This window comes from Triticum aestivum, chromosome 5D (assembly GCF_018294505.1).
Source record: "Triticum aestivum cultivar Chinese Spring chromosome 5D, IWGSC CS RefSeq v2.1, whole genome shotgun sequence".
In the NCBI taxonomy this organism is placed as follows: Eukaryota; Viridiplantae; Streptophyta; class Magnoliopsida; order Poales; family Poaceae; genus Triticum; species Triticum aestivum.
The window spans coordinates 236,728,145-236,752,098 of NC_057808.1; the positions used below are offsets into that span (position 1 = coordinate 236,728,145).

Consider the following 23,954-nt stretch of genomic DNA (forward strand, 5'->3'; position numbering starts at 1 on the left):
GCCGTCGGCCCACCGTCGGGCGGACACGCCGCGCCCCCCGACCAACGTTCGTGTCCCCGCCCTCCCTCCCTCCAGCATCGCATCGCATCCCGAACCACTTGTCTGCTCGACACTGTCTGGCTTGGCTGGCCCTTCATCTTCAGCCAGACGACCAAGGCTCAACTGAACTGCCTGACCTCTCCTCTAGTCTAGTCTAGACAGAAAACAGCGTGTGCGTGTGGCCGTCAGACAAAGCTACCTCCTCCTGATAGGATCTCGTGGTTTCAGACTCACTTTGATGCTGCTTTGTCGTGTCGGGCTCTGACTCTGACAGAGGTTTCAGTACTGTAATAACTAGTAATTTTTTCTAGGGTGAGCTGCTACATCTCATCTGACAGACAAGAGTATCTATCCTTTGCGGGCCGGCAGGGCAGGTAACATCGATTTCTGTGTGCTGATCTATCGAGTGCACTCACGTGCGTTTGGTCGACGGACGATCAGTTAACTTGCTAAATCAGCCCAAATATCCATTAGCAAAACGAGCACGACCGATCGAGGACCTCAAACCGAAACTAACGTACATAGCTTTCACAAGGTTAGGTGGTGTGGTGGTGGTGCTACTACTCATTACGTCTTCCAAGACCAAGAGTCAGCACAACAGCCGGCCGCCGATGACCGATGTTGTGCCGTAAGATATACTCTCTCATTCGTGTCCACATAAGAAAAACTGCGCGCCTATAATGATCTTAATCAAAGACCGGCGTTCATTTCCCCGGAGACACAAAACGTCAGCGCTGAGCTTTAATTCAGCAGTTTCTTCAAAGCACGGGATTATATTAAACGCACGTAGCCAGTACTGATTAATTGTTCCAGGAACCGATCGATCTGACAGAGAAAAGTGTAACAGTTGATCGATGTTACCATCATACTTTCAATCACATGCCAACATACCGAACAACTTTGAAAGATGGATGCATGAGAAATGGACGATAGATCATACGATGTGAAAGAAAACGATTCTGATTATTAATCAATAATAATCAGCTAGCCTGCGGTAAGTATGCATCGATCCGACCATACTCGTAAATGGATCGGACCAATCGATCAAAATCAATCGGATTCCATAAGCTAGCTCGTAGGCGGCGGCGGGGCGGGTGCAGCCGTGCAGTTGTTGGCGCCGCAGCCGCAGGTGCGCGGGGTGAAGGCGCAGGTCCCGAACGGCTTGCCGGGGAGGTTGCAGTTGATGCCGTAGCAGCACTGCGTGTCCACGCACGACGAGCCGTTGTTCCCCGCCGGGCAGCACCGGCACCCCATGCACAGCTGGAACGGCTCGAACGCCTCCGACGCCTCCAACGCCGCCGACCGGTACACCACGGTCTGCACCGGCGCGTACCCCTCCGATGATGCCATCCTCGCTCCGCCCGTGCTAGCAAGCCCGGCCATGCCTCCGTCATGGGCGGCATGGAGGAGGAGGAGGAGGAGCGCGACCCCGGCAAGAGGGGCGGACGCAGCCATCGCCTTTGGCGGCTTGGAAGTTTTCCTTGGGGAATGAGGTGGGTTTGGCGAGATGGCAACGCCATCCCAGGTACTAGAACAATATATATGGGTCAATAGCTCGTGTGCGACGTTTTTATGTGAATTGGAAAGAGTACGTCGTTGTTGGAATAAATGGCTGTGATGCGACACATTTGAGCGTGTAAATAGCCCAGGACCACATGAGATTTTAAATGTGGTTAAATTGGTCGTCAACCAAGCCCGTCTGTGAAAGTGCGTTATATCGACTAGAGGGGGGTGAATAGACGATTTTTATGAATTCTTCACTGAGAGTTTGCGGGTGAGGAAATTCCTTAGTGAAGAACTATTTGCAGTGGAATAAGTACTTAAAAGTAAACATAACAGAACACAAACATGGTCATCATGATGAAATGAAGACAAGCACAGAGTACAGAAAGCGTAATCACATGATAACACAGAATGAAGACAAACAGACTGAAGAAATTGAACTGAGGAAATTAAGAAAGCCTTCAGCCAAAGTCTTCAAACACAGATATGAACAAGTGCACAACACAGTTATGAGAAATGAAAGGATTAAGGAAATAGAACCAGTTGGCTTGGTGAAGACAATGATTTGGTAGACCAGTTCCAACTACTGTGACAGTTGTACGTCTGGTTAGGGCGGCTAGGTATTCAAACCTGAGGACACACAGTCCCGAACACCCAGTCCTGAACACGCAGTCCAGGACACCTAGTCCTCACCGTATTCCCCTTGAGCTAAGGTCACACAGACCTCGTCCAATCACTCGTGGTAAATCTTCAAGTGACTTCCGAACCTTCACAAACTCGGTCACTCGGCGATCCACACTTCCTCTTGGATGCTCTAGACCATGACGCCTAACCATCTGGAAGAAGCACAGTCTTCAAAGGTAACAAGCGTCGGATCCACGCAGTATCAATCTCTTAAGTGATGCTCAATCACTTTGGGTTTGTAGGTGTTTGGGTTTGGGTTTTCCTCACTTGATGATTTTCGCTCAAAGTCCTCGGAGGATGGGATGCTCTCAAATGACAAATGTCAGTTTCTCTCGGAGCAGCCAACCAGCTAGTGGTTGTAGGGGGCGGCTATTTATAGCCTAGGGAGCAGCCCGACATGATAAGACATATAAATGCCCTTCAATGATATGACCGTTAGGTGGATAAGATATTTTGGGACAGCTGGCGCGTAGCACAGCAACGGTCGGAAATTTGAGGTTCAAATTCCTCAGGGCTATCATGTTCCTCACTGTGTAGGCAATCCGCACTGGCGAATTCCTAACTCCTCAGTCAGAACAAATTCCTCAGAGACCAGAAGAACTTCGTCTCTGTCACTGAAGAATATGACTGAACTGTATGAGATTTCCAATGGCTTCACTCGAAGGGATTGGTAGGTGTAGGATTTTGAGTTGAGCATCACATGGAAAATTTTCCTTAGTATTTCCTCGACCCCCTTTAACAGTACGGTGTTTCCTATGACTCAAGAAAGAGAAAATGAAACTACGAAAACAAAAGTCTTCACGCTTCATGTTCCTCAAATGAATACCAAGTCTTCAAGGTCACACCAATTTCTTCACTTTCAAAGTCTTCAGAAAGTCTTCAGAAATCCAAAGTCTTCAGTCGAAGAACTTCATTTTTAGGGGTCGACTTTCTCTGTAAATATCAAACTCCTCATAGACTTATAGACCTGTGTACACTCATAAACACATTAGTCCCTTAACCTATAAGTCTTCAATACACCAAAATCACTAAGGGGCACTAGATGCACTTACAATCTCCCCCTTTTTGGTGATTGATGACAATATAGGTTAAGTTTTCAACGGGGATAAACATATGAAGTGTAAATACTGATATTGAGGAATTTGATTGCAAGATATAGAAGAACTCCCCCTGAAGATGTGCATAGTGAGGAATTTGCTTTTGAAGCAATGCACACTTGAAGAGTTGAATCATGGAGATCTCCCCCTATATCTTGTAATTCATACACGCATTTGACATAATATATGAAGAATTTGAAATGCATGATGAAATATGGTGACTGATGTAATTCAGCATGCGTGCAATAACATTAACGAGGAATAAGCATGCAGAAGAAACAGCAAAAGTATCAGGCCACCATAGAGTTTTAAGTTTACAACTCGATCCAACAAAGTCATCAGAAGAACGAGAGTTGTAACTTAGAAAAAAAACGCCCATAAAGATAGACCCGCTTGAAGACTAACTCAAATTTCTCCCCCTTTGTCATCGAATGACCAAAAGGTTCGAAAATGAGGACTAACGCCCCTGAAGAATATCAAGTTGATGAAGGAGCGCCAGCGTTGTTGGGGTCGTTTGTTGATGTAGGGCCTGCCGCAGTGTCGTCCAAGTCTTCATGCTCATCAGTTTCGCGCGATGAAGAATAGGAGCTGGCCACCAAGGAAGCAACCTTGACCTTCTTGTATTTCTTCGGTGGAGGTGCAGACCAGTCAAAGTCCTCCTTGAGACCCATGTTCTTCAGATCTTCTTCGCTGTAAATGTGAGACAGAACAGCCCAGGTGCGACCGAAGACTTCATGGAGGTAGTAATGGTTTTTCTTCACTGCATTATGTGTAGCAGCCATGTTGTGAAGAATTGAACCAAACTGACGCTTAACCCATTTATGGTTTCGATCCACCTTCTGGTGAAGACTTAGCAAAAGTTCACGGTCAGTCATCACACGAGGAGCAGTAGCTTGAGGATTTGGCTTGGAGGCATGGGCAGCAGAATCATGAGTGGCAGAGTCATCATTGGTGGAATAAGATCCAGCTTTGCGAAATTGACCATCCAATGGACGAATGCCATCATCTATAACAGCAGAAGCCTTGCCCTTGTCATCAGCTGAGGAAATGTCCGTTTGAGGACTTCAATCGGGGGCAAGTAGCTGCAATGGTTCATGTATCAGCTTTGTAGTTGAGTGAAGACCTTGTTCTGATGAATCTCATAATCCATGGTGCATAAGGCTTCAGCTCAAACGGTGAAAGTGCAACATTTGCCAGAGTCCTCATGAAGAAATCGTGATAATTGACAGGAATGCCATGAATGATGTTGAAAACCAGATTCTTCATGATGCCAACAATTTCCTCATCAGATGAGTCGTGGCCTTTGATTGGACTCATAGTCTTCGTCAGAATGCGATAGACTGTCCTTGGTACATACTGCAATTCCTTCACGAGGAATTTTGTCCTTGAGGCTTGACCTGGTTTCAATGGCTTCATCAGCACTTGCATATAGTGATCAGTAAGCTCAGGCTCTTGGTACATGCAACGAGCTCCTTCAGGTGGAGGACTGATGGGCAGGGCGTGAAGTAATTCAGTGGCCGGTGCCTTATAGTGAGTATTTTCAGTCATCCAGTCCAAAACCCAGGAGTTCACATCGTCAGGATCTCCTGTGATGTGCAAAGTTGCGTAGAATTGAAGAATGAGTTCTTCATTCCAATCAACTATGTCTGTGCAAAAGTTGAGGAGGCCTGTGTCATGAAGCACACTGAGGACAGGAGTGAAGCATGGCAGTGATTCCATGTCCACATGAGGAATATGCTCGTGATCGAAGACTTTGTCCTTGTTGAAGAGTAGTGAAGAATAGAAGTTGGCCTGGCTGGCGGTCCAAAGCGCTTCCTTCTAAGACGAGCAGAATCATAGGGATTGTAGTCAGTGAAGAACACGTGCTCGCCAAAGAAATCATCAGCCTTGAATTTCTGCTTCTTTGAGAATGGATCCTTTGGCTTGGGCTGAGGAGTGTCAGTCAATTGCATTATCACCTCAGGAATCGCAATCTCAGGTTCTTCAGGCTGAGGAATTTCAGCTTCTACTCCAGTGACAGCCTGGGTCTTCAATTCTTCATGTACATTTTCTTCAGCACTAGTGGCTGGAATTTCTTCATGGACAGATGGGGTTGCACGAGGTTCTTCAGATCCCATTTGTACTTCAGTAGCAACAGGGGACTGAGGAATTTGCTGTAAAGGTGTGAAGAGTGGAGAGTTGGGGTGCTGACTTTCCCAAAAGTCATCATTCATCACTGGTGTGGTACAGCCAATGTCCACGTCTTCATCTTCTATTTCTTCAACGCCGGCCTCTTCAGCAGTAAACTGAGGCATAGGCGAGGAAACAGCTGGAGTTGAAGGGATTTCATCCACTTCAATTTCTTCATCCATCTGCTCTGACGAAGCAGCAGAAGGATTTTCTTCATCAGATCCGCTAGGGATCACATATTCTTCATCAAAAGGAACAAGGTCCTTTGATGGCATGGTTGAGATCGGAACAACATCAATGGGGTTTGCAACTGAGCTGGTCAATTTCTTCATCTTCTTCGGAGCTGAAGAATCTGATGAAGCTGATGCTTTCCTTTTCTTCACTGCTGCACGCTCTGCAGCCTTGGTCTTCTTCACATCTGATGCAGATGGAAGAATTGGAGTTGGGGTAGGCGCAGGAGGAGCAGAGGAATGTGGTTGATTTTCTTCAGGCACAACTGATGCAGTTGCCCTGACCTCTTCATTTTCTTCAGGCGCACCACTAGTGGATGCCCTGGCAATTTCATCAGCGGCTGGAATGCAGTCATCAGCCCTGGAACTCACATTTTCTTCAGCAGCCTGAATGTCATCAGCGGTGCTGGCATGTTCTTCAGTTGGCTGAGCAGATGCTTCAGTCTGAGGAATTTCTTGTTGCGATGGGGCTGCAACATTGGAGGTGAACTTCTCAGTCAGTTTAACAAACCTGACCTTGGCTCCTTGCCAATCAGCATAGTAAGCATTGAAATCATCGCTGAGGACTTTGATTTCAGACTGGATCTTCACAAGATCATCAGTTGTCATAGAGACAACGTTGTTCTTCAGGAATTTCTCCTTCCTGTACTGCGCTTTCTTGATCTGCCTGGCCTTCTCAAATTTCCATTTCTCTTCTTGGATGAAGGCAGTCAGCATATGATTTTGGCCAGGAGTCAGCTTGAAGTCAGGCATAGGAGTGTTTGGGTCCTTGTGCCAGAGATCAATGTAATCGAGGATCAACTTTGGATCCAAAAGCAGAGGCACATTTGTGCCCTTGGCTCTAGCGGCCCTGACTTGCCTATCTCTGATGATTTCAGCAAGTTCTTCATCATCAGCTTCGTCTTCTTCAGACGGCACTTGGAAGGCGACCTGCTTCTTGTGAGGACTTGGGCGAGAACCTCGTCCAGCAGTGGTCTTTGTCTTCAGCAGAGAGGGTCCTGTTGAAGAATTTGGAGCAGCTGAGGAACTAGCTGAAGCTCCTGAGGCAATAGAGATGCCTGTAGTCCTTTGGAACGTGGCAAGATGCACAGGTGCTGAGGATTTGGTCGGAGCAGCTGAGGACTTATGCGGAGGAGCTGAGGATTTTGGAGGAGCAGGAGCAGCGTGAGGAATTGGCCGTGAGGGCTTTGAGGATTCTGGCCGTGAGGGCATTGCTGAGGAACTTGGCCTTGAGGGCATTGAAGGTGAAGCACTTGGCTTACGCGCAGGCTTCTTTGCTATGAATTTCTTCGGCTTGACAGAGGCCTCAGCGGCAGCAGCAGCAGAGTCTTCATTGAATTTCGTCACTGCTTCTCTGGCTTGTCTAGCCAGCTTGGCCTGGCGCTTGGCCCATTCATCAGGATAATCCTCACCACGCTTGAGGCTGGTGGGATCAGCTTCTTGGCCAGGTGCCAACGGAGGTCTTGGGCATGGAGGATTGAGTGCGAATTTCTTCATGTACTTGGGAGTCACATACCTGTACTCCCTCCACTCTCTTGCCCATCTCCTCTCTATCTTCTGAATGCGCACCTTGCGCTGATTTTTATCTTCCTCAGGGGGTGTGCAGTACCCAGCATAGATGTCCTCAGGGATTTCAAATGCAGTGTTGACCTCAGGCCTCTTTCCTCCTTTCTGTGGCTTCTTTCCATCAGCCATTTTCTTCAGATGAGGAATTTGAACAATTGAATTCTCTGAAGAAGTATGCAACTTTTCTTCGAGGAACGCTGCAAATGAGTTAAGTTGATGAGAACCTAGAGATTCAGCAGCGGACATGAGTACCTGTGAACAGAGTATAGTTGCGAGGAATTTGGAGAGGTCATATGCGTTCTCAGAAGGTTTTTCAAAAAGAACAAGTTTGAGGAATTTGACCAGATGAGTCTTGAAGAATTTCACTAAGCGTTCTTTGTCTTAGGTTCCAGAGTTGTATAGATCGAAGATCCACACAATTGAGGAATCTTGAAGAAAAATTATTGCTTAGAGAAACGAATCAAGAACAGATGACATGTGAGGTGTTTAGTGTGTGAAGAATTTGAAGAATAAACACCTTTGAAGATTTTGTAGAAATCATTTGAATCAAAGAGGGCAGTAAAAGTAACTTTTAATTACCCTGGACGAAGAACACGACGAACTGTGAGGTAGAGATGAGAAGTTCGTCTGTGCAGATCTTCCACGCCCTAACTCGGCGGAGGAAGACGGCTACGGCGGCGGCGGAGTGAAGATTTCCGCGGCCGGCGCGAGTACGGCGGCGACGAGGTCGAGGCAGTGAAGCTCTTCCTCACCGGCGACGATGAAGTAGCGGCGGCGCTAGGGTTTGAGAAGCTCGAGCTGGAGAGAGGTCGAGCGGAGTAAAGGAAGTGAGGAAGGGGAGAGGGGGTATTTATAGCCACGGTGAAAAACTGTTCGCCCGAAGATTTTGGACGAACGTGCCCCTGACCCTTCTCATTCGCTTGACATGTGTCACCCACGTACTGAGAAGTGGAGATCGTGTTAGATCGTGGGTGAATAGATAAGTATTTCGTGGGATGCGGAACGGTTTGAGCGGCAAAGCCGAAAATTTGGATAAGATAAGTTAAAAGTTCCGTTCGCAAATTCTTCAGCTGACAAGGACACAGTGAAGATTTTGAACGAGTTTCAAATAGAACGCACATGAAGAATTTGTGGATTGGGTTGAGTATAGCATAGAGGGCGAAGGGTCCGATCACATTCACTTAGCAGAAAAAACCAACTTAAAGAATTAGCCATAAGTGAATGCTGTAGAGGACATAAACATATATATATATATATATATATATATATATATATATATATATATATATATATATATATATAGCCAATGAAGAAAAACGACGGAAACAGTGAAGACAATGCAAAGTTGAAGAAAATGAACAACTGAGGAATTTCACTGAGGAAAAACTCAAATTGAAGATTTTCAACTTTTGGTGGTGGCGTGACCCACCGTATAAGAATGATGATTTCAAACACCGCGTACAATTGTCGTAGGGTTCTGAGAATCAAATTCTTCGTTAATTTCTTCACACTTAGAGTGTTATTCTTCATTGATTGAAGAAAAACGTTTCTTCATGTGTTGCACATCTAAGTCATCAATTTTGCATAAGTGTTAGGATGAGTGTCCTTTTCAAAGAACATTCGAAGATTCTAAGATATTTAGCTCACACCGCAACTTGCTAAATCTCTTCTCATCCAAGGGATTTGTGAAGATATCGGCTAGCTGTTCTTCAGTCTTCACATGCTCAATAGAAATGTCGCCCTTCAACACATGATCACGAAGAAAATGATGACGAATCTGAATGTGCTTTGTCTTCGAGTGCTGAACTGGGTTGTGAGCAATCTTGATGGCACTCTCATTGTCACAGTAGAGAGGCACATTCTTCATGTTGACGCCGTAGTCCTTGAGAGTTTGCTTCATCCACAGCAATTGAGCACAGCAAGAACCAGCAGCAATGTACTCAGCTTCAGCAGTAGACAGTGATACGCAGTTCTGTTTCTTCGAGGACCAACAGACCAAAGATCGTCCGAGGAAATGACATGTACCAGATGTTGACTTGCGGTCCACACGATCACCAGCATAGTCAGAGTCAGAATATCCAATGAGATCAAAAGCCGAGCCCTTGGGGTACCATAATCCAAGTGTTGGTGTGTGAGCTAGATATCGAAGAATATGCTTCACAGCCTTATGGTGTGATTCCTTCGGTGTAGCTTGAAATCGGGCACACATGCAAACACTAAGCATAATATCTGGCCTAGATGCACATAAATACAATAAAGAACCAATCATGGAGCGGTATACCTTTTGATCGAAGTCAATACCATTTTCATCAGTGCACAGATGGCCATTTGTGGGCATCGGAATTTTGACGCCTTTGCAATCTTGCATGCCGAATTTCCTCAGTACATCCTTGAGGTATTTCTCCTGAGATATGAATATGCCATTGCGCTGTTGACGAATTTGAAGACCTAAGAAGAATTTCAATTCTCCCATCATAGACATTTGATATTCTTCACTCATCATATAGGCAAATTCATCACTATAACGTTGGTCAGTACAGCCAAAGATAATATCATCAACATATATTTGGCACACAAAAAATTCACCATCATAAGATTTAGTGAAAAGAGTAGGGTCGAGTGAACCGGGTTTGAAGCCTTTCTTCATGAGGAATTCCTTCAAAGTATCATACCATGCCCGAGGGGCCTGCTTGAGGCCATAGAGGGCCTTATTGAGTTTGAAGACTTTGTCAGGATGCTTTGGATCTTCAAAACCTGGGGGTTGAGCAACATATACTTCTTCCTCAAGCTTACCATTGAGGAATGCACTTTTCACATCCATTTGATATAAAGTGATATCATGATGGTTAGCATAAGCAAGTAATATGCGAATAGCATCAAGTCTAGCTACAGGTGCAAAAGTTTCATCGAAATCAATTCCTTCAACCTGTGTGTAGCCTTGAGCTAGAAATCGTGCCTTATTCCTCATCACAACCAGTTCCCAGACGTTGTTGAGCTCGAATTGATGTAATTCTTCTTGCATGGCCTGAATCCACTCAGGCTCCAGAAATGCTTCATCTACCTTAGTGGGCTCTGTGATAGAGACAAAAACATAGTGCCCACAAAAGTTAGATAAATGTGAAGCTTTTGAGCGTGTGAGAGGACCTGGTGCTTCAATGCCATCGATGATCATTTCAACTTGCACTTCTTTTGCAACGCGAGGATGAGCTGGTTGTCGTCGAGGAATTTGATCATCATTTTCTTCAGCACCATTTTCTTCAGCATTTTCTTCACGTGCATTAGCTCGACGTTCTTCACGTTCTGGAATGAATTCTTCAGCAGATTCTTCGGTAGGAATGACATCCTCAGTAGCCTTGAACTTGATAGTTTCCTCAGGTGCTGGTTCATCTATCACAGAGGGTAGGTGCTCTCTTTGCGAGCCATTAGTTTCATCGAACAGCACATCTACAGTTTCAACAACCTTGTGAAGAACGTTGTTGAAGACTCTGTAGGTGTGCGAGTCCTTTCCGTAACCAAGCATAAAACCTTCATGTGCTTTCGGTGCAAATTTAGCATTGTGATGAGGATCTCTAATCCAACATTTAGCACCGAAGACTTTGAAATAACTCACATTGGGTTTCTTGTCAGTGAGGAGTTCATAGGCAGTCTTCTTGAAGAATTTGTGAAGATATACCCTGTTGATGATGTGGCACGCAGTATAAATTGCCTCAATCCAGAAGTGACGAGGCGTCTTGTACTCATCAAGCATAGTGCGAGCCATCTCAACAAGAGTTCTGTTCTTGCGCTCCACGACGCCATTCTGCTGAGGAGTGTAAGGAGCAGATAACTCATGAGTAATACCAAGTTCATCAAGATAGTCATCAAGACCAGAATTCTTGAACTCAGTTCCATTGTCACTTCTGATGTGCTTGATTTTCACACCGAAGTTGGTTGAAGCCCTCGAGGAAAATCGTTTGAAGACTTCCTGCACTTCATGTTTGTAAGTGACAATATGTACCCAAGTGTAACGAGAGTAATCATCAACAATAACAAAGCCATAGAGAGATGCATCATTTGTGACTGCTGAGTAATGGTTAGGACCGAAGAGATCCATATGAAGCAATTCAAATGGTCGAGTAGTGGTCATGATAGTCTTTGCTGGATGCTTAGCCTTGGTCATCTTTCCAGCTTCACAGGCTCCGCATAAGTGATCCTTGAGGAATTTGACATTCTCAATGCCAATGACGTGCTTCTTCTTCGCAAGCGTGTGCAAATTCCTCATGCCTGCATGACCAAGTCGTCGATGCCATAGCCAGCCTTCTGAAGCTTTTGCAAGTAGGCACACGGCTGGTTGCGGTCCTGTAGAGAAATCAACAATATACAAGTCTCCTCTCCTAAAGCCTTCGAAGACTTTGGAATTGTCAGCTTCCATAACCACAACACAACGATACTTGCCAAAGACAACAACCATATCAAGATCACAAAGCATTGAGACAGACATGAGGTTGTATCCTAAGGACTCGACAAGCATGACTTTGTCCATGTGTCGATCCTTTGTGATCGCAACCTTACCTAGACCCAATACCTGACTTTTGCCTTTGTCAGCGAAGATGATATGCTTCAGATGCGATGGTGATAAGGGAGCATCCATCAATAGATTCTTGTCACCAGTCATGTGATTTGTACATCCACTATCGAGGACCCACTCAGTGGCTTTGGGTTGATCATCCTGCAGATGAATTAGTGCAGCTTACGAACTTCATATACTTCATCAGTGAAGAATATGACATCACAATTCATCAGACCAATTTCATCAAGCAATGCAACAGTTAAAACAGTATGAGGACGTGAGAAATGAAAGTTCATTTCTTCATGATTAGCCTGCGTCCTTTCAGGCACTTTTCAGGTCTCCAGCAAATTCTTCAGACGTTTGAGCACGTCTGGAGACCTGACCCTGCATAAGAGATTAGTCCTTTTTCTTCACCACCCACATCTGAAGGGGTGGCAAAGAGTTCATCACTCTGCGAGCTCCATACGAGAAAGGTGGCATAGAAGCCAATCCATTTCGTTTCACATAAGAGGAGTTAGGGTAAGCATATGAATAAGCAGAGAAATTCTTCGAGGACTTATGAACATAATGATTAGAAGAATAATGCTCATATTCATAGCCCTTAGCTCTTCCCTGCGAAACAGAGTTGTTAGCACGATGATGTTCATATGAGGACTTTGATCCTTTTGAGGAATATGATCCACGTGAGGAATTCGATCCGTATGAGGACTTGGATCCATATGAAGAATTTGGTCCATATGAAGAATTTGATCTGGGGTTCCTATTCTTCACAGGTGGTGTCATGAGGACATTCACCTGAAGACTTTCAAGGCACCTTTTGGGAACCCAGATTTTCTTCATAGGAGAACCGTTCCTGCAGTTAGTGCCAACATATCTAGCAAATACTTCACCATTCTGATTTTTAAACAGTTTATAGTTGGAGTCAAATGACTCATCAGAAGAATGAGAAGATTCACATGTAAAGCCAGATAAATTAGATGGATCAACTGGAGGTCCCTTTGCAGCAACCCATGAGGTTTTGGGGTACTGCTCAGGCTTCCAATATGTACCATCAGCATTGAGTTTCCTCTCAAAGGCAATACCCTCTTTCCTAGGGTTCCTGTTGAGGATCTGCTTTTTAAGCACATCACAAAGAGTCTGATGCCCTTTGAGGCTTTTGTACATGCCTGTCATGTACAATTCCTTCAGCCCTGCATCGTCAGTGATACTAGCAATGTCCTCAGATGAGGAATTAGTGATAGCAGAGACAGTTGAAGAATTTGTAGCATTAGAAGCATTTGAACATTCAGGTGAAGAATTAGCAGATTCACGTTCAATGCATTTCAAACATGGAGGAACAAATTCTTCCTGAGCAGCGCTGATTTGTTGAGCAAGTAATGAATCGCGCTCCTTCTGAAGATCTTCATAACTCACTCTTAGCTTCTCAAGATCTTGCTTTCTTTGAAGAAATTCATAAGAAAGCTTCTCATGATCAGATAAGAGAGTGTTATGATGACCTTGAAGGTTGTCAAACCTAGTCTGAAGTCTCTGAAGATTTTCAGTCAAGGTTTTAGTGCGATCCATTTCTTCACCCAACATATCATCACTTTTGTCTAGCATGTTTTGAACCTTTTCAAAAGCCCTTTGTTGTTTCACAGCAATCTTAGCAAGTTTAGAGTAGCTGGGCTTGAGGTTTTCATCAGATTCATTCTCACTAGATTCAGAGGAGGTATATTTGAGTACCTTGGCACCCTTTGCCATGAAGCAATAGGTGGGAGCGTAGTCATCATTGCCTTCATCAGCCTTGTTGGTGAAGCCATTTTCTTCAGAGTTGAAGATAGACTTGCTGACGAATGCAGTAGCGAGAGCTAGACTCGCTACTCCAGACTCGGACTCCTCAGATGCCTCCTCTTCCTCATGTTCCTCAGATTCAGCTTCAGAGTCCATTTCCTTGCCAATGAATGCCCGAGCCTTCTTGGAGCTGCTCTTCTTGTGAGATGAAGACTTTGAGGATTTTGATGATGAAGATTTTGAGGATTTCTTCTTTTTCTTCGCATCATCAGAACTGTAATCCTTGTATTTCTTCTTCTTTGATTCCTTTTCCCACTGAGGACAATCTTGAATGTAGTGTCCAGGTTTCTTGCATTTGTGACAAAGCCTCTTCTTGTAGTCACTGGATGAGGAATCATTGCTCCTTGAGGATCTTCCAAAGCGACCACGTCTTGAGAACTTTTGAAATTTCTTCACGAGCAGTGCTAGTTCCTGGCTCAGTTCTTCAGGATCACCAAGGCTGCTGCCAGAGTCTTCATCTTCAGACTCAGAAACTGCCTTGGCCTTCAGTGCACGTGATCTGCCATAGCTCGAACCATAGAGGTCTCTCTTTTCAGCAAGCTGGAACTCATGAGTATTTAGCCTTTCGAGGATATCAGCGGGATCAAGTGACTTGTAATCAGCACGTTCTTGTATCATCAATGCCAGAGTATCAAATGAGGAATCAAGCGATCTCAACAATTTCTTCACCACCTCATGGTCGGTGATGTCAGTGGCACCAAGCGCTTGAAGCTCATTTGAGATGTCAGTGAGGCGATCGAAGGTTTGTTGAACATTTTCATTGTCGAGTCTTTTGAAGCGGTTGAAGAGATTGCGAAGAACATCAACTCGAGAGTCACGCTGAGTTGAGACTCCTTCATTCACTTTGGACAGCCTATCCCAGATAAGCTTAGCAGTTTCCAAAGCACTCACTCTTCCATACTGTCCTTTGCTCAGATGGCCACATATGATATTCTTCGCTTGAGAATCGAGTTGCTTGAATCTCTTCACATCGGTAGCGTTCAGTGAGGGTGAGACAGAGGGAACACCATTTTCCACAACATACCAGAGATCGTTATCAATTGCCTCAAGATGCATTCGCATCTTATTCTTCCAGTAGGGGTAGTCCGTCCCATCGAAGGTAGGACACCCAGCAGAGACCTTGATCATACCTGCGGTCGACATAACTAAAACTCCAGGCGGTTAAACCAAAATCACACAGAACAAGGGAGTACCTTGCTCTGATACCAATTAAAAGTGCATTATATCGACTAGAGGGGGGGTGAATAGGCGATTTTTATGAATTCTTCACTGAGGAATTTGCGGGTGAGGAAATTCCTTAGCGAAGAACTACTTGCAGCGGAATAAGTACTCAAGAGTAAGCAAGAACATAGCATGGTCATCATGATGAAATGAAGACAAGCACAGAGTAGAGAAAGCGTAATCACAGGATAACACAGGATGAAGACAAACAGACTGAAGAAATTGAACTGAGGAAATTGAGAAAGTCTTCAGCCAAAGTCTTCAAACACAGATATGAACAAGTGCAAAACACAGTTATGAGGAAATGAAAGGGTTGAGGAAATAGAACCAGTTGGCTTGGTGAAGACAATGATTTGGTAGACCAGTTCCAACTGCTGTGACAGTTGTACGTCTGGTTAGGGCGGCTAGGTATTCAAACCTGAGGACACACAGTCCCGGACACCCAGTCCTGAACACGCAGTCCAGGACACTTTGTCCTCACCGTATTCCCCTTGAGCTAAGGTCACACAGACCTCGTCCAATCACTCGTGGTAAGTCTTCAGGTGACTTCCGAACCTTCACAAACTCGGTCACTCGGCGATCCACACTTCCTCTTGGATGCTCTAGACCATGACGCCTAACCGTCTGGAAGAAGCACAGTCTTCAAAGGTAACAAGCGTCGGATCCACGCAGGATCAATCTCTTCAGTGATGCTCAATCACTTTGGGTTTGTAGGTGTTTGGGTTTGGGTTTTCCTCACTTGATGATTTTCGCTCAAAGTCCTCGGAGGATGGGATGCTCTCAAATGACAAATGTCAGTTTCTCTCGGAGCAGCCAACCAGCTAGTGGTTGTAGGGGGCGGCTATTTATAGCCTAGGGAGCAGCCCGACATGATAAGACATAAATGCCCTTCAATGATATGACCGTTAGGTGGATAAGATATTTTGGGACAGCTGGCGCGTAGCACAGCAACGGTCGGAAATATGAGGCTCAAATTCCTCAGGGCTATCATGTTCCTCACTGTGTAGGCAATCCGCACTGGCGAATTCCTAACTCCTCAGTCAGAACAAATTCCTCAGAGACCAGAAGAGCTTCGTCTCTGTCACTGAAGAATATGACTGAACTGTATGAGATTTCCAATGGCTTCACTCGAAGGGATTGGTAGGTGTAGGATTTTGAGTTGAGCATCACATGGAAATTTTTCCTTAGTATTTCCTCGACCCCCTTTAACAGTACGGTGTTTCCTATGACTCAAGAAAGAGAAAATGAAACTACGAAAATAAAAGTCTTCACGCTTCATGTTCCTCAAATGAATACCAAGTCTTCAAGGTCACACCAATTTCTTCACTTTCAAAGTCTTCAGAAATCCAAAGTCTTCAGTCGAAGAACTTCATTTTTAGGGGTCGACTTTCTCAGTAAATATCAAACTCCTCATAGACTTATAGACCTGTGTACACTCATAAACACATTAGTCCCTTAACCTATAAGTCTTCAATACACCAAAATCACTAAGGGGCACTAGATGCACTTACAACCCGTTTATGTTAGGACATGTGGGTCCAACTTAATTGTTCCTCAAAACAGCTGACCGTGCCCTGCCGCCCGACCGTGTTGGGCCCGCCACTCTGCCCCCTTCTTCTTCGGTGGCGGCGGATCTTGCGTTCTCGGTGGCGGTGGCGGAGCCCTCATTCTCAACGGCGGCGGAGCCTTCGTCCTCAAAAAATGGTGAGTGAATTCAAACCCTAGTAGCCCTCCCGTTCCTCTCTCAGGCCCGTAGATCTCAGCTCATTTCCTCTGTTTTCGCTTGTGGAATCGATAGGTTGTTAGGGGAGCCCATGGCATACTGAGATGGAGCCGCCAGATTCAACTTCGAATAGGTAATGCGCCTCTCTCCGATCCAATTTTGGATGCAATTAGGGGGTGGCCTCGTCTGCTCTTTCTCGCGGGCTCACACTGTCCGCCACTGACAGAGGGGATGCTGCCGCTCGGACCTTCAAATTGACAGTCAATTTCTTTCCATCAAAGGCAAAATTAGTTGATGGTAGCATACATAACATTGAGAGAGACACAATTATTAAATGGGAGGTTGAGTTTACAGAGATTGATCCACAAGTTCTACAGAACATGGGAGAGACGGCAGTGAAGAAATGGGTGGAAAAAATTGGGGAGAATATTGTTTGGGGTCCAGAGCAAGAAGTATCACTGTTGCGATTTGATGATTGGAAAGGAGAGTATGTGAGAATAGAAGATGGTGAACAGATTGTTGAAGAAATCGATCGGCAAAACGGCTGGACAAGCAAACGGGCTAATTTTTTTGCTGAGCTCGTTGATCTGAACATTTTTTCGAAGGTTGGATATGTTCCATCACAATTGGCTGCGCAGATGGTAGATGATGATTGGGCTACACAGAGGCCATTGATTCCCATGTGTACTGAACTTACAGTAATAGCCGAAGAGGGACAGGTGACTGGAACAGAAACTGAAACTGCATCAACTGTTGATTGGAATGTAGTTGAATTAGATGAGCCTACTGATTTGGTCATTGCACCAATGCCTGACATTGAGATGGACAAACTTTTTGGCATTCCAGTCGATGACAGAGATAAGCAGGATAGGGGTGAATCTAGTTTGCCTTCTAATGCTGATGAAGAAGTAGATGGACAATTGATGGAACAAGCTGCAGATGAAGTAGATGATGCACATGATGATGAGCTGGTGCATGTGTATGACAAAAAAACCTATCATTGAAGTAGGCAAGTTGTTCCCAATCATGAAGGAGTTTAGGATGTGTTTCAAGACTTATGCAGTGAAACATGAGTTTGATGCCAAGACTGTTTGGACTGATAGAAAGAAGTTTTATGCGAGGTGCAGACGATTTTATGGTAGTGTGAAGCCTTGCAAGTGGTACATATCTGCTAGACTGCAACCTGATGGAAGTACTGTCAGGGTTAACCAAATCCCCAATCAACATACTTGTATTACAAGTTCACAGAGAGTATCAACCATGACATCATAACTTTGGGTTGCAGAAAAGATCACCCCAATTTTAGCCAAAACACCAAACACTACTGCCAAGAAACTCAAAGTAGACTTGGAACAGATGTACCCCATTAAACTGAAATATACCACAGTGTGGAAGGCAAAACAAAGGGCAATGAAAAATTTATATGGTGATTGGGCAAATACATTTAGGATGCTTTACAACTTCAAAGCAGAGGTTGAAAAGAGGTCACCTGGCAGTGTTGTGGAGATAGATACAGAGGTATCAGCCGAAGGTGAAGTCAAGTTCTCCAAGTTTTTTATGGCTTTGAAGCCTTGCATCGATGGGTTCAAAGTAGGGTGCCATCCATATTTGAGCATAGACTCATCATTTTTGACAGGCAAGTGGAATGGTCAGTTGGCAGCATGCAATGCTCTAGATGGACACAACTGGATGTTTCCTATTGCTGTTGGCTTGTTTCAGTCAGAAACAGAGGCTTCATGGACATGGTTCATGATCCAGTTGAAAAGATGCCTAGGGCCAATGTCACCTTTGACTATACACACAGATGCATGTAAGGGGCTTGAAAATTTAGTGAAAAATGTTTTCCCACATGTCGAGCAGAGGGAGTGCTTCGGTCATTTGTGGATGAATTTGATCAAAAAAATTAGAGGAGAAGAATTTGGGCGCATGTGGCCAGCAGCAAGATCTTACACTAGACAGACACACAAATATCATCTTGATAAGATAATGGCAGCATGTGATGAGTTTGGTCCATGGCTGAACACCTACCATTCTTTGTTATGGTACAGGTCAGCATTCAACACTGCCATCAAGTGTGACCACATCAACAACAATTTGGCAGAGAGTTTCAACGACAAGGTGAAGGAGTTAAAAGATTTGCCTGTGCATGACATGGTTGACCAAATCAGGATCATGCTCATGCGGTTGTGGGAATTGAGAAGAAGGATAGGTGATTGTCCGCAAGGTGATAAGCTTCCAGCAGTGGTACAACAGGTGGTCAATAGGAGCAGATGTCTTTCACATTTGTTTGCTGAAAAATCTTCACCTTGGGGTGCTGAAGTTGGAGATAACAAAACTGGAAGGAGACATGTTGTTAACACTGAATTGCATGATTGCACTTGCCTCGAGTGGCAACACACTGGTAAACTATGTGAGCATGCCATTCTCTTCTTACCATCCCAACCGAAGATAAACATGCACCCATATTTGCATGAGTATTATTCGGTAGCAAGATTCAAAGCTGCATATGCTACTCCAATTCCAGCACTTACAAATCAGTCTCAGTGGCCTGAAGTGGACATTGAATTTTCCATGTGTCCTCCCTTGACGAAAAGAAAGGCTGGCAGGCCTAAACAGAGTAGATTCAAGGCATGGTTTGAGAAAGGTGGGAGTAGTAAGAAGGGAAAGAAAGATGGAAAGCTAAAAAGGGCCCAAAAAGGTAACAAAAACAGATGCAAGTTGTGCCAGGAACTTGGGCACAGAGTGGGATCTATCAAATGCCGTTACACTCCTGATAAGCCAAAGTATGTTCTTGTTTATTTGTCTGTGTTCTGATTTGGTGCTTTTTTCCAATTACTATATCTATAACATTTTCCCAATGGCTAGGAGGAAGCAAGCAAGTCAGCCCCTTGTTGTTGAATAGTGTTGGCAAACAAAAAAAGCAAGAGTCAATGGCGGTAGAAAGAAGAGAAGTGTGGCTGAGCCTGGGCAGACTGAAGAAAATCCTGCTGCAGTCAACATTCAGACTGAAGAAACTGATGTGGAGGTGCACACCGAAGAAACTGAAATTGCAGTCAACATTCAGACTGAAGAAACTGCTCTCGAGGTTGAAACTGAACCTGAGCATGTCGAGGTTCAGACTGAAGAAACCCATGTTGAGGTACACACCGAAGAAACTGAAACTACTGTCAACATTGAGACTGAAGACACTGATCACGAGGGTGTTGGCGAGGTGTTGAAAAGACCAGTGAAGAAAACCAAGATGATCAGTGAACTTGTGTGTGTAGTAGAACCAAAAACCAGAAGTGCTAAGGCGAAGAAGGGCACACGACGTGGTAGGAAGAGGTAGAATAGAGAACAGTTTGAAAATTTGGGGCATGTAATAATATTTGTAACTTGGTGCGTACTGGTAGTCACTATGTATCCCCGTATTTCTATTCGAACTTGTTTGTTGGTACCTTGTCTAAACCAGCCAAATAAAATTCAAATTTAAAGTCAAATTTGGGCTCAAATTTGAATTAGGGATGGGGTATTGATGTTTTAATGCTATCTAAAGTACCTCAACTGAAATATGTTTGCTTGCTGATCATTCCGGGCCCTTTTGGTAAGTTGAACTCATAGTCATGAAAAGTGTGTCTCAAATGACCTCCAAAGGTAGGGTAAACGGCCTCATATTTAAGCAAGTTTTTTTGGCACCTTGTCTAAACCAGCCAAATAATTTTTCTACACATCTATTCTACCTATATAGTGTAAATCTAAAGTCTCACTATTTATTGAATTAATTTTCTATTTTTTTTTGAAAAAACAAGGTTTAATAGAAAATTATATAAAACAAGTTTAAAACATGAAAATGAGAAAAGTAAGTTAAGATCTTTCTTAGTCAATCCAAAATGAAGTTTTGGTGAGGTTTTCACACTTTCCATTTTCAAAACCCGACCTACTCTCGGGTGCCCACTACTCTCTCCCTTGAACTCCATACTACATTGTTCGAGGAATGACAATTTTGTGAAGGATTTTTCGTAAAAATGTATGTAAACCATATTTATATTTTTTTTCTCGTTACTATACGACATAATAAGACTATGTGCGCAACTTTTATATTTTTTTGATTTTTTGAATTGGTTATGCTCAACCCTAATCAGTCAAAACCCCTCAAACCCCTCTCAACCCCTCAAAACACCGCACACTACCGGGTCGTCGATCGTTGTGCGTGGACGGTTGAGATCAGGCGCTAGGGTTAGCTACAGTGTGCATCGATCCGCATGAGACGCGCTGATTGGTTGAATCAGTGTGCATCGATCCGCATGAGACGCGCTGATTGGTTGAATCGATGGGGTTTGGATCAGCCTCTCTCGTTGGGGCATCAGGACCGTTCATTTGAATCCAACGGCAAGAGTTGACGCGGTGCATGGACCAAGCCTACGTAGTGCCCTTTCCATCGTTGCATGCGTGCTCGTGCCTACCCGCAGCATGCATGCCCACCCGCAGAACTGCGCCCGTGCGTTGCATGCATGCCCTCGACGTAGACCTGCTCCGCCACCCCTATCGATGCAGTAAGCTATCGCATGCCTACCATTAGAACCGATGCAGCGTCGCATCAAAGCATGCACCCGGCCACAATGCAGCAGCCCGATGAAGACAACCAAAAAGCCAACGCTGCATGGCATGCTGTACATGGCGTGCTCCTCTTTGAGGACGCAATACTGGCATGGGGTATCGATGTGGGTATCGATGCAGTTCAAACGGCGTGCTGCTCGTTACAAGATGGCAAATGAAGGCATCCATTATTGTCACGTCTCCCATCGACCAAATCGATGGGCAAATGAATGCACGGGCGGCACACGAAGAGAACCCGGGGCAGGCGTGTCCCCTTGACCCACGACGGCACAAACGCGTGCGTGAGCCCGTCCCCCTTGACCTACGACCGGTGGCACAGAAGGATCGCAGCCCGTTTCCCACGCTCGTGTACACACTTTCATGGGGCGCCACCAAACGCCGCCCGCCCATTAATTCTACGGGGTGAAACCACGTCGCACTTGGGCTATTTAAGCCAGGCACCATCGTCTTCCTCTCCCTCCTCATCCACACCCCATCCTCTGCCTCCTCTGCCCTCCTTCTTCCTTCTTCTCCATCAAACCCGATCGAGCCCTCGAGCCACCCCGCCACCATGCAGTACAACGCCCCCACCTACCGCTTCCCCCCAACTGTGCCGGAAAGGCTCTACCCGGCCGGAGTGTATGTAGAGAGAACCCTTAGGGTTTGGGCGATCTCGAGGTGGAGGGGCGCAAGGGAGTTAACGGAGTTCTTCCTTGCGGCCGGCTTCCGCCACCTCCCCTGCGGCTCTCCTCGGATGTACCATCTTGAGGAGGTCAACCACAACGGCATTCTGGTTGGGCTCCTCGCCACGTTCACTAACCCTTTCGATGCTTTCCATCTCCTCGGGCGAGCGTATTGGGTTGGTTGTGAGTTCATAGCTTTCACAACCTACAATATCTTCACCGACTTCAACGGCATCTTCCCCAACAACGGCGTTATGCACACGCTCCCGTACCCCATCAACAACGGGGAGGAGTGAAGGGCGGCGCCCGAAGGAGCGAGGTGGCCTCGGAGGAGGAGGAGAAGAAGAACCCGAAGAACCCGCGTTTGGTGCCCCCTATCTATCTAGCTTACTATAGATCTATCGTATTAGTTTTTTTAAATTGTGATCGTTATGCTACTATTATTAAGTTTTATTAGTACTTTAAGTTGTAAGGCTATCATGGAGTTCTAAGGCTATCGTGGAACTATGGGTTGCAATTGTTATGCTTCTATATAATCGTTATGCTACTATATATGTTGTGTGTTTCGTGCTATTATTTGTGGATTGCTATGGGTTGTTTTTGCTTATTATTCGTGTATTGCTATGGGTTGCCACGGGCCCGGGTTTCTACACCCCAATCACCACACACACCATCTTCAAAATATTGGCCAAACCATGGACATGCAACTAGGAGCCCCATGCAAACCCACTATGGACATGGGTGCAACTAGGAAATGCAAACTAATTTACTTCGGGCACTTCATGCAAGCAAGCAACTCATTTAGTTCATGGAACCGTAGACATGCATAAAAACAATTAATATTTAGTTTTAGTGCATCAAAAAATGATCCATACAAAATTTAGTGCAAGAAAAAGGCCAAAATAAAAACAAGTAACATTTTATTGGGCCCCATTTTATTTGCCGAAGTTAGAGGTGGGCTGGTGCCCCTACACGGGTGGGCTGGTCTTGGGCATAGTTATTTTCTCAGGGCCCATTTTCTCACGGCCCAACATCTATTCGGCAGCCCAGTTTTGTTTTTTACTAGAAACTGAATTTGGGTGTGTACTCTGTTAACTGAAGAACAAAAATAGAGGAAGCAGAGCATGAACACTGACTAGGGCCCCTGAGAATATCATTACAATAATTCAAGCAAGTTTTGCTTCACACTAATTCAAATTCATCTAACAAATGATCCCTGGCTAACTCAAACTACTGGGCACCCCTGAAACTAGTTGACACACTAACTGAAACTCTAACAAATTCTAGCGATTGATGAGCATCAAGTAAAATAAACCCATAGCAATGACACAACCATAAAATGCTCCAGCCATCATATTTGCTTGATGCTTCAAATTGATCAGATGCTTTAGTTGCTTGCCAATTTTCTTCAATTCACACTTCAGTTATGCACCGTGCATCATCGGATCGGCTCTGTCCGCCAAATTGGGGGCTTGTTCCACGGCAAGCCGCCCCCCAAAATTGAGCTCTTGGGTTCCGGTTGATCCCTCCAATTTCAACCTTTCAACATAGTCATCGAGCCACTCAAAATGCCCACATTTCTTCAGAACCTGAAAAACAGGGGGCCAGCAGCGCATGAATCCTAGATCCACCACCCAGATCCACCGCCCAAATTCGAGGAAAAAAGAAAGAAATTGGGAGAAATCAGACCAAAGGATTGGTCAAGAACACAGATCTAACCCGCCCCGGCTGTGGCTTTCTCAAGCATTTCACAAACTCGCGCCCACGGTTGCCATTTTCTTCCCTCACACAAGTCAAACGCTTCAGAGGCTCCATGCGTGGGCAATCGGGGCATCTTGTCAACGGCAGTGGACCGTACTACGTCCATGATTGGCGGGAGGCCGAAGTCGAGCTAGACATCACTCGTCGGCGGCGGCTTTTTCTATAGTGGCAGGAAGTCTCCAACTCTTCGATATGCGCGAAGAAGAAGGTGGGAAAGGAAAGGGGCAGGGCAAGCAATGGAGGGCGGGGGGGGGGGGGGGGGGTGGGCTGGCTCGGGCTCGTGGCTGGCTCGGGTCGGGGCACGCTGATGAGCACATGCATGCT

The 23,954-nt window shown here is 45.2% G+C and overlaps 1 protein-coding gene across 1 annotated transcript; it reads right to left on the reverse strand.

Annotated features, from left to right (window-relative positions):
- Positions 1-792: 792 nt before the first annotated feature.
- Positions 793-1,537, reverse strand: LOC123124593 (uncharacterized). Its single transcript, XM_044545179.1, has one exon. The coding sequence runs from the start codon at positions 1,492-1,494 to the stop codon at positions 1,108-1,110; it is 387 nt and encodes a 128-aa protein (XP_044401114.1). The 5' UTR covers positions 1,495-1,537; the 3' UTR covers positions 793-1,107.
- Positions 1,538-23,954: the final 22,417 nt, after the last annotated feature.